Below are 17,222 nucleotides of genomic sequence, written 5' to 3'. Positions count from 1 at the left end.
GGTGCAGTTTATGAACATGGAGATAAGGTGGGGCGCATGTTAGCAGGTCAGCTCCGGAGGGAGGCAACGGTAAGGGAAATTCAGGTGAGGGATAGGGCCGGGAATTTGGTGGTGGCTCCAGTGCTGATTAACAAGGTTTTTGAGGAATTTTACGAGAGGTTGTACAGGTCAGAGCCACCCGGGGGAGACTGTGAGATGCAGGAATTTCTCGATGGGTTGGAGTACCCAAGGTTAGGGGAGGGGGACAGGGCTACATTAGAAGTAGCGTTACTGGAGCAAGAGATAAAGGATGTGATTGGGAGGATGCAGTCGGGGAAGGTGGCAGGGCCGGATGGGTTTCCGGTGGAATATTATAAAAAATTCAAGGATAAGTTGGCACCCCTGATGGTAGGGATGTTTGAAGAGGCGATAGGGAAGGGAGTGCTGCCGCAAACCTTGGGGCAGGCATCGATTTCCCTGTTGCTAAAAAAAGATAAGGACCCGACGGAGTGTGGGTCGTATCAGCCCATTTCACTTTTGAACGTGGACGCAAAAATATTGGCGAGGGTACTGGCGGGTAGGCTGGAGGAGTGCCTCCCGAAGGTGATTGGTGAAGATCAGACGGGGTTTGTGAGAGGGAGGCAGCTCTTTTCAAACATTAGAAGGGTATTGAACGTTGTTATGGCACCAGCGGAGGGGAAGGAAACAGAGGTGGTTGTGGCATCGGATGCTGAGAAAGCATTTGAGCGGGTAGAATGGGGGGTACTTGATGGCAGTTCTGGAGCGGTTTGGGATTGGACCAAGATTTGTGAACTGGGTAAAGCTACTGTATAAGGAGCCGAGGGTGAGTGTCCACACAAACAACATCAGCTCAGAATACTTTCCTCTCCACCATGGGACTAGGCAGGGATGTCCTATGTCCCCCCCTGCTGTTTGCACTCGCATTTGAGCCGTTGCCCATCGCATTAAGAAGTTTGGGGGTATAGAAAGGAATAGTGCAGGGGGGGGGGGGGGGGGATAGAGCATAGGGTGTCCTTATATACCGATGACTTGCTGTTATATGTGTTGGAACTGCATCTGTCGATAGGGGGAATATTGGAGCTGCTTCGAGTGTTTGGGTCTTTCTCTGGGTACAAACTGAATCTAGACAAGAGTGAGTATTTTGTGGTGTCTTGGTCGGCGGTGGGGGCAGGGGTGGGTGGACTGCCATTCCGTAGGGCAGGGACTCACTTTAGGTACCTGGGGGTGCAGGTACAACATAAAACTGACAGATTCAAAAACAGCTTCTTCCCGATGTTACCAGGCTCCTGAATGTCCTTTTTATGGACTGAACTGATCTCTTCAGACATCTTCCCTGAGTACTACTACACTCCGTATGCTTCACCCGATGCCTGTATCTATGTATTCACATTGTATATTTATGTATGTCCTATGTATTTCATGTATGGAACAATTTGCCTGGACTGTACACAGGACAATACTTTTCATTGAATCTAAATGTGGTGTCAGAAAACCCACACTGCTGGAAGAAAGAGATTTTGATTAGCAACAGCGAGGGAACAGTGATATAATCCCAAGTCAGGATGGTGATGATTTAGATGTCGAAACTAAGTTCGCTCTTGAAACATAAATGTGGACACAAAACATTTAAATTGTTGGAATTTGAATGATAAATCTGTTTTTTGTTTCTCCTGTTGTAGGTAAGTGTCAATGTGAATGATGTCAATGATGTAACCCCAAGGTTTCTTCACACATACGAGGGTCCGTTTGACATCACTGAGGGTCAACCAGGTCCAAGAGTGTGGACGTTCCTTGCGGAAGATGAAGATTCCGGCCCAAATGGGCAAGTAGAGTATAGCATCATAGCAGGAGATCCCCTTAGTAAGTTTGAGCAAAGTAAGTTATGCAATCTGTAAGACAAGGGAGCTTGATCTACACACCCTGAGAAATGTTAACAGGTCCAATATCAAATAATTAACGTTTCTGTTTTAAGTTTGAGGTAAAGTTCAGGCCAATGGTGTGAATGCCCTGAAGGGGAACTAGCACTCAAGAGAATAAATGCTGATCAAGTGAGGTGAAGTGAATGAATGGACCTTCGATGCCCGCCGCATTCTGCATGTCTCACCCATTCTGCGATGGGAAACCCTCCGTGGGACCTTGGCCTTCGGTGGGGTCAGAAGATCCCGCCCATAGAGTCAGCGGCTGTCACAAGGGTGGGGTGACACATCAGAAAAAGACTTGCTGCCCAGAGCCAATGGGCCGAATTGGCCCCCTTCTGTGCTGTAACCATTCTATGATTTGTGTGATACCTTTCACGATCAAGGGACATTCCAAAGCACTTAGCCCCAGCCAGTGAAGTGCAGTCAGTGCTCTTATATGGGCATTTTGGCAATTGCACAGCAAGCTCCCATAAACAGAATGTGATAATGGCCAGATCGGGGGATTTTGTTTAGTTACGTTGACTGCTGGAATCTATTGGCTAGGACACCAGGAGAATTCCTCTTTCTACTTCAAAATAGTACCATGGGATCTTTTACATAGAAAATCGGAGCAGAAGGAGACCATTCAGCCCTTCGAGCCTGCTCCGCTATTCATTATGATCATGGCTGATCATCCAACTCAATAGCCTAATCCCACTTTCTCCTCATATCCTTTGATCCTTTCTGCCTCAGTGCTATATCCAACTGCTTCTTGAAAACATGCAATGTTTTGGCCTCAACTACTTCCTGTGGTACCAAATTCCACAGGCCGACCACTCGCTGGGTGAAGAAATTTCTCCTCATCTCTGCCCTAAGTACTCCGTATCCTCAGACTGTGACCCCTGGTTCTGGACTCCCCCAACATCGGGAACATCCTTCCTGCATCTGCTCTGCCCAGTCCTCTTGGAATTTAATAGGTTTCTCTGCGATCCCCCTGCCACCCGCTCATTTTTCTGAGCTCCAGTGAATGTCATCCTAACCAATTCAATCTCTCCTCATATGTCTGTCCCGCCATCCCAGGAATCAATCTGGTAAACCTTTAGCTATACTCCCTTTAGAGCGAGAACATCCTTCCTCAGATAAGGAGACAAAACCTGCACACAATATTCCAGATGTGGCCTCCCCAGGGCCCTGTATAATTGCAGTAAGACATCCTCTGCTCCTGTACTCGAATCCTCTCGCAATGAAGGCCAACATGCCATTTTCCTTCTTTACCGCCTGCTGTACCCACACACTTACCTTCAGTGACTGGTGTGCGAGGACACTCTGGTCTCGTTGCATATTCCTCTTTCCTAATTTACAGCCATTCAGTTAATTATCTGTCTTCTCATTTTTGCACATGGCTTGGTCTTCAGGGGCTGCTTAAGGTTGCTGACCAAAGTTAATAATAGCTGAGAACTCGGGCCTGTTAAAGCAAGGAGACGTTATCCACGATAACGACAGAATCATTCCGCGGGTAATGACCAAAAAAATCAAGTGGCGATTTAGATAAGGACAAGTCCCCCTTTAAGAAGAATTGAGAACATTTTTGTAATATTAAAAGGTATTCACAATCCTTCAAGGGACATGTGTTTCCTCATTTCTATCATTTCTTGCCAGACTGTGCATGTCCTGTCCACAGTGTGATTGTGAAAGATCTTGGGTAGGAAGGTTGGCAACTGATGCATTACACAAAAGTTGTATCATTTTACAAAATGGTAGGAAAGAGAAAAGAAGAATGGAGAGATCAACAAAGAAGAATAAATCTGACAAGTGCAGCTCCTTGTATCGCTGCCACTCTGTGACCTGTCCCGGTGGCTTTTTGTACACCGGGGCCTCTATCTGTGGAACAGGGGCAGACTTTGTGACCAACATTCCTTTTTTATTCTGTTTGATTTACAGATGAATTCATTATTTCGCCAGTGGAAGGGGAGCTTCGTGTGAGAAGAGAAGCTGAGTTAGATCGGGAAAGTGTTGCATTTTACAACCTAACCATTATGGGCAAAGACAGAGGGACACCAGCACTGAGCAGTACGGTTAGTCCTTGTCCATGTTCACAGTGCCTTGTTCTGATATTAGCACACAACATATTCCTCTCACCAACTTCCACTTGTGGATCGCACAAATATTTATACTGGCGCTTCTATCAGGCAATAACCTGCAGTGTCAGCAGATACAGATTATTCTGCATGCACCTTGTCAATGTCCGAAATACAGGTCCCTTTAAGAGTACAGTATGAAGTCTCTCAACACAAGGTTAAAGTCCAACAGGCTTGTTTTGAATCACTAGCTTTCGGAATGCAGCACCTTCATCAGGTGAATGAAGAGGTGGGTTCCATAAACACAGCATATATAGAAAAAGGTCAATGATGGAAGATGATACTTTGAATGCAAGTCTTTGCAGGTAATTAAGTCTTTGCAGGTCCAGACGGAGAGACTGGAGAGAGGGATAATCACAGGTTAAAGAGAAGTGAAGTGTCTCAAGCCAGGACAGTTGGTAGGATTTCGAACCCCCAGGCCAGATGGTTGGGGGGGGGGGGGATGAATGTAATGCAACATGAATCCAAGGTCCCGGTTGAGGCCGTACTCATGCATGTGAAACTTGACTATCAGTTTCTGATGCTGAAAGATGCCCTTGTACGAACGGGATATGGCGCTCGACTCATCAATCGACAGTTCCAACGCGCCACAGCAAAAACACCTCCTCACAAGACAAACACGGCACACAACCGACTGAGTACCCTTCGTCGTCCAGTACTTCCCCGGAGCAGAGAAACTACGACATCTTCTTCACAGCCTTCAACACGTCATCGATGAAGACTAACATCTTGCCAAAGTCATCCCCACACCCCTACTACTTGCTTTCAAACAACCGCATAACCTCAAACAGACAATTGTGTGCAGCAAACTACCCAGCCTTCAGGAGAACAGCAACCACGACACCACACAACCCTGCCATGGCAATCTCTGCAAGATGTGCCAGATCATCGACATGGGTACCACCATTACACGTGAGAACACCACCCACCAGATACGCGGTACATACTCGTGCGACTCAGCCAACGTTGTCTACCTCATAAGCTGTAGGAAAGGATGTCCCGAGGCATAATACATTGGCGAGACATTGCGACAATGGATTAATGGGCATCGCGCGACAATCACCAGGCAGGAATGTTTGGCAGTCAAAGGCATTCAGTCTCTGATCTTCGGGTAAGCATTCTCCAAGGCGGCCTTCAGGACACGCAACACCGCAGAATCGCCGAGCCAAGTTCCGCATGCATGAGTACGGCCTCAACCGGGACCTTGGATTCGTAAGACCATAAGACATAGGAGCAGAATTAGGCCACTCGGCCCATTGAGTCTGCGCCACCATTCAATCAAGGCTGATATTTTTCTAATCCCAATTGTCTTGCCCTCTCCCCATAACTCCTGATCCTCTTATTAATCAAGAACCTATCTATCTCTGCCTTAAAGACGCTGTGATTTGTCCTCCACAGCCTTCTGCGGCAAAGAGTTCCACAGACAAATCGCTCTGCAACTTCACCAGCATTGGTCACATATCTTAAAATTAATGTTAATTGTTCCACATGACTCACACTTGGCGTTGAATCAACTATTATGGAATAGTATTTGGCATTTTTGACTTCACCCGTGAATTGGTTTCTGAGCCTCTCTGTCATTATAGTGATGACAGTAAGAAGTCTTACAACACCAGGTTAAAGTCCAACAGGTTTGTTTCAAACACGAGCTTTCGGAGCACTGCTCCTTCCTCAGGTGAATGGAGAGGTATGTTACAGAAACATTTAGATAGACAAAGTCAGAGATGCCGGACAATGCTTGAAAAGCGAGCATCCCGATTTGAGTACCCGCAAATGCTCGCATTTCAAGCATTGTCCGGCATCTCTGACTTTGTCGATATAAATGTTTCTGTAACATACCTCTCCATTCACCTGAGGAAGGAGCAGTGCTCCGAAAGCTAGTTGGATTTTAACCTGATGTTGTAAGACTTCTTACTGTACAACAATTCTCCAGTTAGAGTGCCCGTTAATGAATGATTGTTTCCCTTTACTGGGTCAGGGAATAATTTGCAAACACAACAATAGACTGCAATAGAGGTTTCCAAAAACAAATCAGCCAATTTCTAATTTCTGTCATTCTTACCAAGTGGAACATATTTTTGCCAAAAGGCAACATCTTCAGGGTAGGCAGCATGGTAGCACAGTGGTTAGCACTGTTGCTTTGCAGTGCCAGGGACCCGAGTTTGATTCCCGGCTTGGGTGACTGTCTGTGTGGCGTCTGCGCGTTCTCCCCGTGTCTGTGTCGGTTTCCTCCGGGTGCTCCGGTTTCCTCCCACAAGTCCCGAAAGACATGCTTGTTAGGTGAATTGGACATTCTGAATTCTCCCTCAGTGTACCCGAACAGGCGCCGGAGTGTGGCGACGAGGTGATTTTCGAAGTAACTTCATTACAGTGTTAATGTGAGCCTATTTGTGACAATAATAAAGATTATTACTATTAATAGGTTTCTTCCCTCACTTCAACAGAATCAGCGATAACTTGCAGTTCTGTTGTCATTTCCGATTCCACGTCTTGCTCAGCTATTTCAGGCGATGTGGTATCTTTGGAAACCGGCAAGTCTAAGTCACCAGATAATTTACCCAAACTTTTGGATGAGGATGAATGTGCAGTTTGTGCACCGTTCAATACTTTAAACTTTTGACAAACTGTTTATTTGCCTGGCTTCGTCTTTGTGCATCACCTTCAATGTTCTGCTTTTTTGACTGCCAGATTGATATTGTCGCTTCATATTGCGAAAGAAACTGATCTTGATTTTAGGCAGCTAAAAAAGAGTCTGATAGAGCAGGCGCTTGCACAGTCAATCCCACCTTTTTATCAGGTTCATGTTCTCCAGAAATGGAATTCATCGTTTTTTTCCCCTGGTTTACTCCTCGTTGCCGGCCTCGAACAGGGTTTGGAACAGGCCGATAAACTGCCCCCAAGTATCCAGGAAGCTTCCCTCTGACCCTCGGATGGCGTACTTAATCTTCTCCAGGTGGAGAGATTCCGAGAGGTCAGCGAGCCAGTCTGCAGCCCTGGGTGGTGCTGCCGATCGCCAGCCGAGCAGGATTTTCCTGCGTGCGATTAGGGAAGCGAAAGCGAGGGCGTTGGCCTCCTTCCCCATGTGTAACTCTGGCTGCTCCGATACCCCGAAGATTGCCACTATTGGGCATGGCTTCACCCTCACCCCCACAACCTTGGACATTGCCTCGGAGAAGGCTGTCCAGAACCCAGCAAGTTTGGGGCAAGCCCAAAACATGTGCGTGTGGTTGGCCGGGCCCCTCTGGCACCGCTCACATTTGTCCTCCACCTCCGGGAAGAACCTGCTCATTCGGGTTGTGGTCAGGTGGGCTCTGTGCACCACTTTGAGCTGCATTAGGCTTAGCCTTGCGCAGGAGGAGGTGGAGTTCACCCTGCTCAGTGCTTCGCTCCAGAGTTCCCATCCCAACTCTGTCTCCAGTTCGTCCTCCCATTTTTGTCTGGTCACGTCAAGTGGTGTTCGGGCTCTGTCCAGTAGCTGTCCGTATATTCTCCCACATAGCCCTCCCCTTCTCGCTGCTTGTGCCTATCAGGTCCTCTAGTAGTGTGCTTTCTGGGGCCCTGGGGCACCCTACTGTCTCTTTGCGGGTAAGTGCTTTATTTGGAGGCGTCTCAATTCCTGTCCTTTTGATAGTTTCCACTTCCTGGTCAGTTTGTCCAGTGTTGCCAGTCTGCGCCCTAGTAGAAGTCCCCGACCGCCAGTGTGCCCCCATCCCGCCTCCATCTTTTGAAGGTGGTATCTAGCATGGCTGGGGGGAATCTGTGATTGCTGCAGATGGGAGCCGTAAGGGACATTTTGGTTATCCTGAAGTGCTATCTCAACTGGGTCCACGTTCTCAGCGTGGCCGCTACCACTGGGCTCATTGGGATTCATCTTTTAACGCTGAAGCTATGATTCTAATCATGGATTTCAAACAGCACTCACTCTCCTGCCCATTTCTCCTCTTCACCCCCCACCCCCACCCCCCGCCTTGCAATCTCTCCCTCCCCGCTGACTCTGCAACACCATCACAAACCCGCCCTCCATGAAACTTTGGACCTCATACACACTCCCTCCCTGAAAGTCTGCAACCTAACCCCCTCATGCACACTTCCTTCCCCTCCCCCTTCCACTTGTCAAACTCTCCCATTTTCACTCATCTGACTTGCCTGTGATCTTCAAGTCTTCAAGGCAGCCTGCCTCACCAACGTTGTGTCTTCATCGTGACTACTGCACCCCTACCTTGCTTCAGAACATCGTCATGCACTTGTTGGAGGGGGGGGGGGAGTTAGCTGTGCTGCGGTGCAAACGTTGCGCTTGGCTCCTCGTTTTTCAGGGCAGCGTTGCGTGCCTTTTGTTGGCAGGCGGGGTGGGGTGGGGGTGAGGGGGGGGGGGCTTTGCTCTGCCGTCAGCGGAAACCCAGGATCTCCCACACCCGCCTGCAGCCAATCAGTCGGATTTCTGCTTTTGCTGCTGATGGGCTGGTTTGTTTTTGTTTGAGCCTATCAGCAGCAAATGCAGAGCGATCAGCCTCTGATTGGATGCCCTGCTAACTGTCGACTCTGGCCGCGTCGAGCTGACGCTTACCGGGTCCAACAGGGGGCCCCTCCCCGTTGGCCGGGGCCCCGTATCCAGGCAGAGAGTGTCTCGTTGTAAACCCGCCTCTGGTTTGGGGAAATTAAGGCAGCTGTTCAAAATCAGGAAGGTCCTGGATGAGTAAATGAGGAGAAATTATTTCCACTGACTGAAGGGTGAGTGAGCAGAGGATACTGATTTCAGGTAATTGAAAAGAGGAGAAAGTGTTTTACAGCGAGTTAATCGTTAGGATCTGGGATGTGCTGCCTGGAAGGAGCAGGCTCAATAGTTACTTTCTAAAGTTAGGTACTTGAAGTGGAGAAACTAGCGGGACTGTGGACGAAAGAGCAGGGGGTGAGTGAGACAAATTGGATCACCCTTTCAGAGAGCTGGTAGAGATGTGAAGGCTGAATGGGCTCTTCCTGTGCTGTAAGATTCTGTGATTCTATTCTACGCAGGTACTGGTCGGAGTGCGTGTCCTGGATATAAACGACAATGACCCTGTTCTCCAGGACATGCCCAGGAACTGCACCATCAGTGAAAACACAGCCGTGTCCACAAGCATTGCCAGGGTTCTGGCCACCGATATAGACAGTGGCCGCAACGCTCTCCTCACCTTCAGTATCACCACAGGAAACACAAAAAATGCCTTTTTCATCAACGAAACAGTTAAGTAATTTATTGGCCTAACTGGGTGTGACATGATTACTATTAAGAATAAAACGTACATGAAGAACCAAGTTTCATTGACCCATCACCCTCTGTGCTCAATGTCCTACGTATCTTAGTATTGCAGATTAAATTCTTATCCAAATGTTCAAATCCTTCCAGAACTCACCCCTCTCCATTTCCGTGACCTCCTCCAGCCCTACAACCCACCTGGACATCTGCATTCCTTTAACATCCTTACACATCGAGGCCCTAAGTTCCTACACCTCTCCCTGGCTAATGACTCCACATCTGCCTTTGGGAAAATTCCTGATTCCATTATTAAGGAGGTAGTAGGTGGATATTTAGGAAATCACAATACAATCAGGTAGAGTCAGCATAGTTTTCCGAAAGGGAAATGGTTTTTGACTAATTTATTTGAGTTCTTTTGGGATGTAGCAAGCTTATGTGGATAAAGTGGAAACCAGTTGACGTTAGTGTTTTTGGATTTCCAAAAGGCATTCGATAAGGTGCCACAAATACGCTTCCTGCACAGGATTACCGCCCATGGTGTTCAAGGTGATACCTCGGCACGGAGGGAGAAGCTAACAGGAAATAGGGAGTCGGGATAAATGGGTCATTTTCAGATTTGCAAACCATAACATTGTGGAATATCACAGGAATCAATGCTAAGGCCTCCAGTATTACGGTCTACATTAGTGACCTGGATGAAGTGACGGACTGTATTGCAATCAGGCTTGCTGACAATATGGAGATAAGTTACGAGGGAGATACAAAGAATCTGCAAAGGGATAAAGACGTTAAGTGAGAGAGCAAAGATTTGGCAGAAGGAGGATAATGTGGGGGAACGCGAGGTCGTTGGAAGAGGAGAAGAGCAGAATATATTTTAATGGAGAGATTCTGTTGAATGGTGAGCGATCTTGATGTCCTTGTACATTAATCACAAGAAGGTTAACACATGGGTACAGGAAGTGATTAGGAAGGCAAATGGAATGTTGGCCTTTATTGGAAGGGGAATTGAGTATAAAAATGGGCAACTCTAGTTGTACAGGGCATTGGTGAGAGCATACCTGGAGTACTGCCTATCCCTAATTGCCCTTGAGAGGCTGGTGGTGAGCCGCCTTCTGGAACCACTGATTCGGTCTCCTAACTTGAGAAGGGATATAATTGCATTGGAAGCAATTCAGAGAAGTTTCACTGGCCTGAAGGGAAGTGTGGGCAAGAAGGTGGAGTTGAGACCACATCCAGATCAACTATAATGGATACAGCTGTACAGGGCCTTGGTGAGATCACACCTGGAATATTGTGGGAAGTTTTGGTCTCTATCCAAGAAAGGATATGCTTGCCATAGAGGGAGTGCAGCAAAAGTTCACCAGACAGATTCCTGTGGTGGCAGGATTGTCGTATGTGGAGAGATTGAGTCGACTGGGACTGTATTCGCTGGGATTTAGAAGAATGAGGGGGAGGGAATCTAATTTAAACATATCACATTCTTACAGGGCTGAGCAGGCAGATGCAGGGATGTTGTTTCCTCTGGCTGTGGATGGGTGGGGGGGGATGTCTCGAACAAGGGGTCACAGTCTCAGGATATGGGGTAGGTCATTTAGGACTGAGGTGGGGAGAAATTTATTCACTCAAAGGGTGATGACCCTGTGGAATTCTCTACCACAGAAAGCTGTGAAGGCCAAATCATCAAATATATTTAAGAAGGAAATAGATTTCTAGATCAAAAGGTGTCGAGGGGTATGGGGAGAATGGAGGAGTATGGCCTTGAGATAGAGGATCAGCCATGATCATATTGAATTGCAGGGCTGGTTCAAAGGGCCAAATGGCCTATTCCTATTTTCAATGTTTCTATAATTTATTGAATGATGAGCAGGATCGATGGGCCAAATGGCTTACTCCTGTTTCTATTTCTTCTGAACCTATGATCTGAAGACGTTCGTTGAAACATAGTCTTTTGACTTGTCACAATGTCTCCCCTTTTGGGTCAGGGTCAGTTTTTTCTTTGCTATGCATCTCTGTAGCATTGTGGGACATTGAGGCTGCTATATAAATGCAAGTTGTTGCTGAAGTATCGCTGGTGTTGACTCTGTTAAAGTAAAAGACACCCCGGCAAGCCTCAGCCTATAGCATCTGCCATTTGTACACATTGTTTTCACTGAAGTGCGGTTAGGCTTGTGTGGGTATCTGAATTGACTATTTGCGATTCCTTGCTCATATTGACGCCTCCTGTGCTTTTTGTTACAGACTGGTGTCGTCTATGTCAACAGACCGTTGGATAGGGAGGAGAGCGCTGAGTATCCACTCACCATCACAGTCAAAGACAACCCAGAAAACCCTCGCCATGCTCGAAGAGTAATTATTTTTTAAACACTATCAGACACAGTGGGCGGGATTCTGTGATCCTGAGGCTAAGTGTTGACGCCGTCGCATTTCTCGATGGCGTCAACACGGCCTCAGGATCAGCAATTCTGGCCTCTACGGGGGGCCAGCACGGCACTGGAGCGACGGGATCCGCGCATGCGCAGTGGCTCCCTACTCTGTGCCTGTCCCGACGCAATATGGCGCAGGGGTACAGGGGCCGGCGCAGATGAAAGGAGGCCCCCAGCCATGATTTTCTCCAAACAGAGAAAGCTAGCCATGTCAGTTTGCCAGGTCTCCGACTTCGGGGGCTTTGAGTCAAGCTAATACCTGTAGTATCCGTCTCCGGGCTACCAGGGAATCAAAGGCCAGACGGCTGCCTCTTTCCCCTCCTGGATTCGACACACCGAAAATCGCCACCTCTGGACTCGGTGCCACCCTTTTTAACATCGAGGACATGACTTCCGCAAACCCCTGCCAAAATCCGCTAAGCTTTGGACACGTCCAAAAACATGTGGACAGGGTTAGCCGGCCCTCCCGCACACCTTGCGCACCTGTCTTCCACCCTAATGAACCTGCTCATCCGGGCCACTGTCATGTGAGCCCGGTGAACGACCTTGAACTGTATCAGGCTGAGCCTGGTGCATGTTGTGGACGCGTCGACTCTTCTCAACGCCTCCGCCCAGAGACCATCCTCTATCTCTCCTCCTAACTCCTCTTCCCATTTGCGTTTCAACTCCTCGGTCTGCGTCTCCTCTGACCCCACGAGTTCCTTGTAAATATCAGAAACCCTCCCTTCTCCCTCCCACATTCAGGCATCGGGTGTTTTGCCCAAACAGAAACGGAATGGAGTCCAAATTGTCCAAATTCTTCACCCCCTCGGAATCATAGCTTCCAATCTGTTTACCGACAAGTTTCTCTCCTGAATTGTTTCGTTTGTGCAACTGGCAGAAGATTAGGGAGGGGTGTGACGGGAGAGGGGACTTTAGGAAGGAAATTCCAGAGCACTGGGAACCACAGGAGCCAAAAGAAAAAAAATGATGTGGATGGAATCAATCATAAAGGAATAGTGATGCCGTTTTTGTTTTGTATCTTCATACACTCTTAATGCTGGGAGGGTAAGCAGGCTGATTAGCAACCGGTTTGAACCACGTCATGAATGCTCCTTCTGTAGTCAGCAGATACTGAATTGGGACTTGGACCACGGGCCTCTACCTTAATAAACATGGCTGCTACCCACTGTGCCACAAGACCTCCCTCAGTGAGGGAGTGGACAGGACATGAGACTTTCTCTTCAGTGAGTTCTGAGGGGCCTGGCCTCTTCATGTTCACCTGTTATGGTTTGAGAATATTGTCTCTGTCTTACCAGGATTCAGACTTACTGACTGTCTCAATCTCGGATGAAAATGACAACAGGCCCATGTTTACCCAGAGGGCGTATCGAGCTGAAATTACCGAGAATCCGGAACCAGGTAGGTCTGTCGTTAGAAGCAAAGTGTGGGACTGGACCGAATCTTCAATCTACCTACACCTGCAGGTCAAGAAGGCAGCCCACCATTAGGGATGGGCAATAAATACTGGCCTAGCCAGCGCTGCCCACATCCCGTGAATCTTTTTTTTTTAAATTCCAGGAAATACGGAAGGTTAAAGGGTAATTTGATTGATAGAAAGAGCAGTGTGCATTTCTGTAGCACCTGTCACAGCCCCTGTATCCCAAACTGCTTGGCCGCTAATGAGGTGCTTTTTAAATGGAGACATTGTTAGGATCTGGGATTGTGGTTTTTAGGATTTTAAAAAGGAATTTGCTGGATAGTTAGAGAGAAGCCTTTTGCACTTTTGGAGGGTGTATAGCCTTAAAATCAGAGGCTCACCATTCAGGGGAGAAGTCAGGAACATACCTTCATTCAACGGCAGACATTTCTCCTGAAGGCCCAGCCTTCTCAACCTTGCCCCTCACCACCAGTCAAAGGGGAGACAGCCTTTGGTCCTCTGGGACCTCGGTGGGAGAAGTTTGGAACTCTCCCCCACTAATGATACCAGTTCAGATCTTCATTTGAAGTCTGAGTTCCATACATTTTAGCGAGTCAAGGAATATGGAGCCAATAAGGTGAGTTTGTATACAGATCAACCAGATTTCACTGAACGGGCTGAATCATAGAATCGCTACAGTGCAGAAGTAGGCCATGCGGCCCATCGAGTCTGCACCGACCCTCCGAAAGAGCAGCCTGCCTAGGCCCACTCACCTATCCTATCGCTGTAACCCCGTAACCCCACCTAACCTTTGGACACTAAGTGGCAATTTAGTTTGGCGAATCCACCTAACCTCATCTTTTGATTGTGGGAGGAAACCCTCGCAGACAAGGGAGAGAGAGTGCAGACTCCGCACTGACAGCGACCCAAGCCAGAATCGAACCTGGGACCCTGGTGCTGTGAGGCAGCAACGAATGGCCTCCTCCTTTTGCTATTGTCCTAACTCCCAAGCGGAAACCAGCAGTTTCATTTTTACCGGAGAATTACTTGAAAGAGTTGTATTTATTTGGCAGCTTGCACGCCCTCGGGAGGTCCCATATCATTTTACAGACAATAGCTCTTTTTTTAAGTATACTCACTGTTGTAATGTGGGAAATGTTGTAGCTAATCTGTACACAGCAAGCTCCCACAATCGCCGATATGATATCAAAAGAAATAGGAGCAAGACTAGACCAAATGGTTCATCAAGCCTAATCAACCATTCAACACGATCATGGCAGATCTTGGATTGAACTCCGCTTCCCCGCACGATCCCCATTTCCCTTGATACTCTGAAAAACAAAAAAAATGTTGACTCCAGCCTTAAATTTATTCAACGTAGGAGCACCCACAACCCTCTGAGTAGAGAATTCCAAAGACTGTCAACCCTTTGAGCGAAGGAATTTCTCCTCATCTCAGCCCTGTACAGTAATTGTTTAAAGATTGATGTTTCCCTGACCAGAACCACAGCGTCTCACCTCATTGTTTAATTTCTAGGCACACAGATAACCGTGAAAAATGGGCCCATTTTAGCATTCGATAATGACGAAGGAGCAAATGCTGTGGTCCGTTACCGATTGCAGGGTAACGGGACTGAACTTTTCACTGTAGACAGGAGCACTGGTGAGTTATTTCCCTTCTGTCATACAGAGAGAGAAAGAAAGATTTTTATTCCATTGCCTTAGCACATCCTGGAGGAACGTCCTCGAGCGTTTCACAGACACCAAATTATTCTGATGCCCGTTGAACGGACAGAAGTTGCAGTCAGTTTGCTTACAGACAGCAATGAGATGAATGGCCAGGCAACAGCTCAGTTGGCCCGCCTTATCTTTTTTTAAAATTTAGAGTACCTAATTAATGTTTTCCAATTAAGGGGCAATTTAGCGTGGCCAATCCACCTAGCCTGCACATTTTTGGGCTGTGGGGGCGACACCCACATAAACACGTGGAGAATGCGCAAACTCCACACGGACAGTGACCCAGAGCCGGGATTGAACCTGGGACCTCGGCACCGTGAGCCAGCAGTGCTAACCCTCTGTGCCGGCCCCACCTTCTCAACCTTGTCCCTTGTCTGAGGTGTGGTGACCCTCAGGTTAAATCACCACCGGTCAGCTCTCCCCCCTCAAAGGGGAAAGCAGCCTATGGTCGTCTGGGACGATGGCTACTTTGCTATCCCATGCCTGTCTGTATCAGTGGTTCTGAGGTGAAGATATTTGACAGCTTTCTAGGTGTAAACATCATCAGCAATCTGTCCTGGTCCACCCACATCGACACTACGACCAAGAAAGCACAATAGCGCCTATACTTTCTCAAGAAATTAAGGAAATTCTCCATGTGCACAATGACTCTTACCAATTTTTATAGATGTACCATAGAAAGCATCCTATCTGGCTGCAACACAGCCTGGTATGGCAACTGCTCGGCCCAAGACTGCAAGAAACTACAGAGAGTCGTGAACACAGCCCAGTCCATCACACGAACCTGCCTCCCATCCATTGACTCTGTCTACACCTCCCACTGCCTGGGGAAAGTGGACAGCACAATCAAAGACCCCTCCCACCCGGTTTATTCTTTCTTCCAACTTCTTCCATCGGGCAGGAGATACAAAAGTCTCCATGTGCACAAACTGACTCAAAAACAGCTTCTTCCCCGCTGTTACCAGGCTACAGAATGGATCTCATATGGTCTGAACTGATCTCTCTATGCATCTTCTCTACTGAGTAGCACCGCACTCGGTATGCTTCACCCGATATCTATGTTTATTTATTTACAATGTGTATTTATCATTTGTCCGGTGTTTTTCATGTATGGAACGATCAGTCTGGACTGTACGCAGAACAATACTTAACTGTGCCTCGGCACACGTGACAAATCTAAATGTAATGAGCCACAAATATTGCATCAAAAAAGGAATAGTTAAATTTGATTGATCTTCAAATAGGAAAAGTCTAAGACAGCCCAGTGAAGAGAAATCGTCAGGGATGTGAGTCAGGAAGGGTTGGAGAGGTTTAAAAATAAACTTTATCCTTGGAAAAGAAACTAATGCAAGGTTCAACAATACCAGGGTACTAAACAAGTCCAAAGCTGTCGACTATTGTATGTAGCTCCAACCTGTACAAAGGCAAGTTGAGGATGAGCATAGTCAGCACTTTTCTTCCCCACACAGACTGAAAAATACTTTGAATGGGAAGGATGCCAAAATACTCTTAGTTCAAAAGGTAGGATTTTAGAGAAGCATTAAGTCCACGGATGAATCAGCTAGTGCATCTATACTTGTCTTAGTGAGGAAATAGCTAAGTTGGCATAAAATCTTTCTAATTAAAGAAGTTTGTTCATTGCACTTTTGGAAGTAAAATTTATTGGATTTTTGTTTATTGTCACTTGCACCGAGGTACAGTGAAAAGTATTTTTCTGCGAAAAGCTCAACAGATCATTTAGTACATGAAAAGAAAAGCGAATAAAAGAAAATACATAATAGGGCAACACAAGGTATACAATGTAACTACATAAGCACCGGCATCGGATGAAGCATACAGGGTGTAGTGTAATGAAGTCAGTCCATAAGAGGGTTGTTTAGGAGTCTGGTAACAGCGGGGAAGAAGCTGTTTTTGAGCCCGTTTGTGCGTGTTCTCAGACTTTTGTATCTCCTGCCCGATGGAAGAAGTTGGAAGAGTGAGTAAGCCGGGTAAGTGAGTATTTACGTTTTGCCTCTAGGATTTGCTCAGATATTCCGTGACTATCTTAGCTCTCAGCAATGATGTGATCGTTTTAATTAATGCAGTTGTTGACTTTTGTCCTTCTAAATATTTTCCAGGGATTATTTCTGTGGCACCAGGAGAAAGCATTGACAGGGAGTCATTACCCAACACAAGCCTGGAGTTTAACTTGATAGCAGAAGATATAGGCCAATTGAAGAGTGTCGCTGCGCTTGTAGTAACAGTCTTGGATCAAAATGACAACATGCCAGTCTTCAGCCCTCCTTCAATGACAGTCCACATTTGGGAAAACAGTGCCTCAGGTGAAATACGTTATTATAGGGTTGTAAATGTCAATGATCTGTTAACTCCTAATCTGAAGCTGGCTGGTTGCTAA

General features: G+C 47.1%; 1 protein-coding gene across 2 annotated transcripts in view; it reads left to right on the top strand.

Annotated features, from left to right (window-relative positions):
- cdh23 (cadherin-related 23) overlaps positions 1 to 17,222 on the top strand; it is a 285,383-nt gene that overhangs the window by 211,451 nt on the left and 56,710 nt on the right. Inside the window, exons 24-30 of one of the 2 annotated variants that reach the window (XM_038782950.1) lie at positions 1,680 to 1,860; positions 3,840 to 3,973; positions 9,047 to 9,256; positions 11,508 to 11,615; positions 12,991 to 13,093; positions 14,628 to 14,753; positions 16,945 to 17,148. In XM_038782950.1, the coding sequence (XP_038638878.1) occupies positions 1,680 to 1,860; positions 3,840 to 3,973; positions 9,047 to 9,256; positions 11,508 to 11,615; positions 12,991 to 13,093; positions 14,628 to 14,753; positions 16,945 to 17,148 (1,066 nt within the window). Of the gene's footprint in view, positions 1 to 1,679; positions 1,861 to 3,839; positions 3,974 to 9,046; positions 9,257 to 11,507; positions 11,616 to 12,990; positions 13,094 to 14,627; positions 14,754 to 16,944; positions 17,149 to 17,222 lie in introns of those variants that run through there. The other variant, XM_038782951.1, reaches the window with a different exon arrangement.

Source organism: Scyliorhinus canicula, chromosome 22 (genome assembly GCF_902713615.1).
Source record: "Scyliorhinus canicula chromosome 22, sScyCan1.1, whole genome shotgun sequence".
Taxonomy (NCBI): Eukaryota; Metazoa; Chordata; class Chondrichthyes; order Carcharhiniformes; family Scyliorhinidae; genus Scyliorhinus; species Scyliorhinus canicula.
Note: the sequence above shows the minus strand (reverse complement) of the source record. Positions and strands in the feature narration are given on the sequence as shown.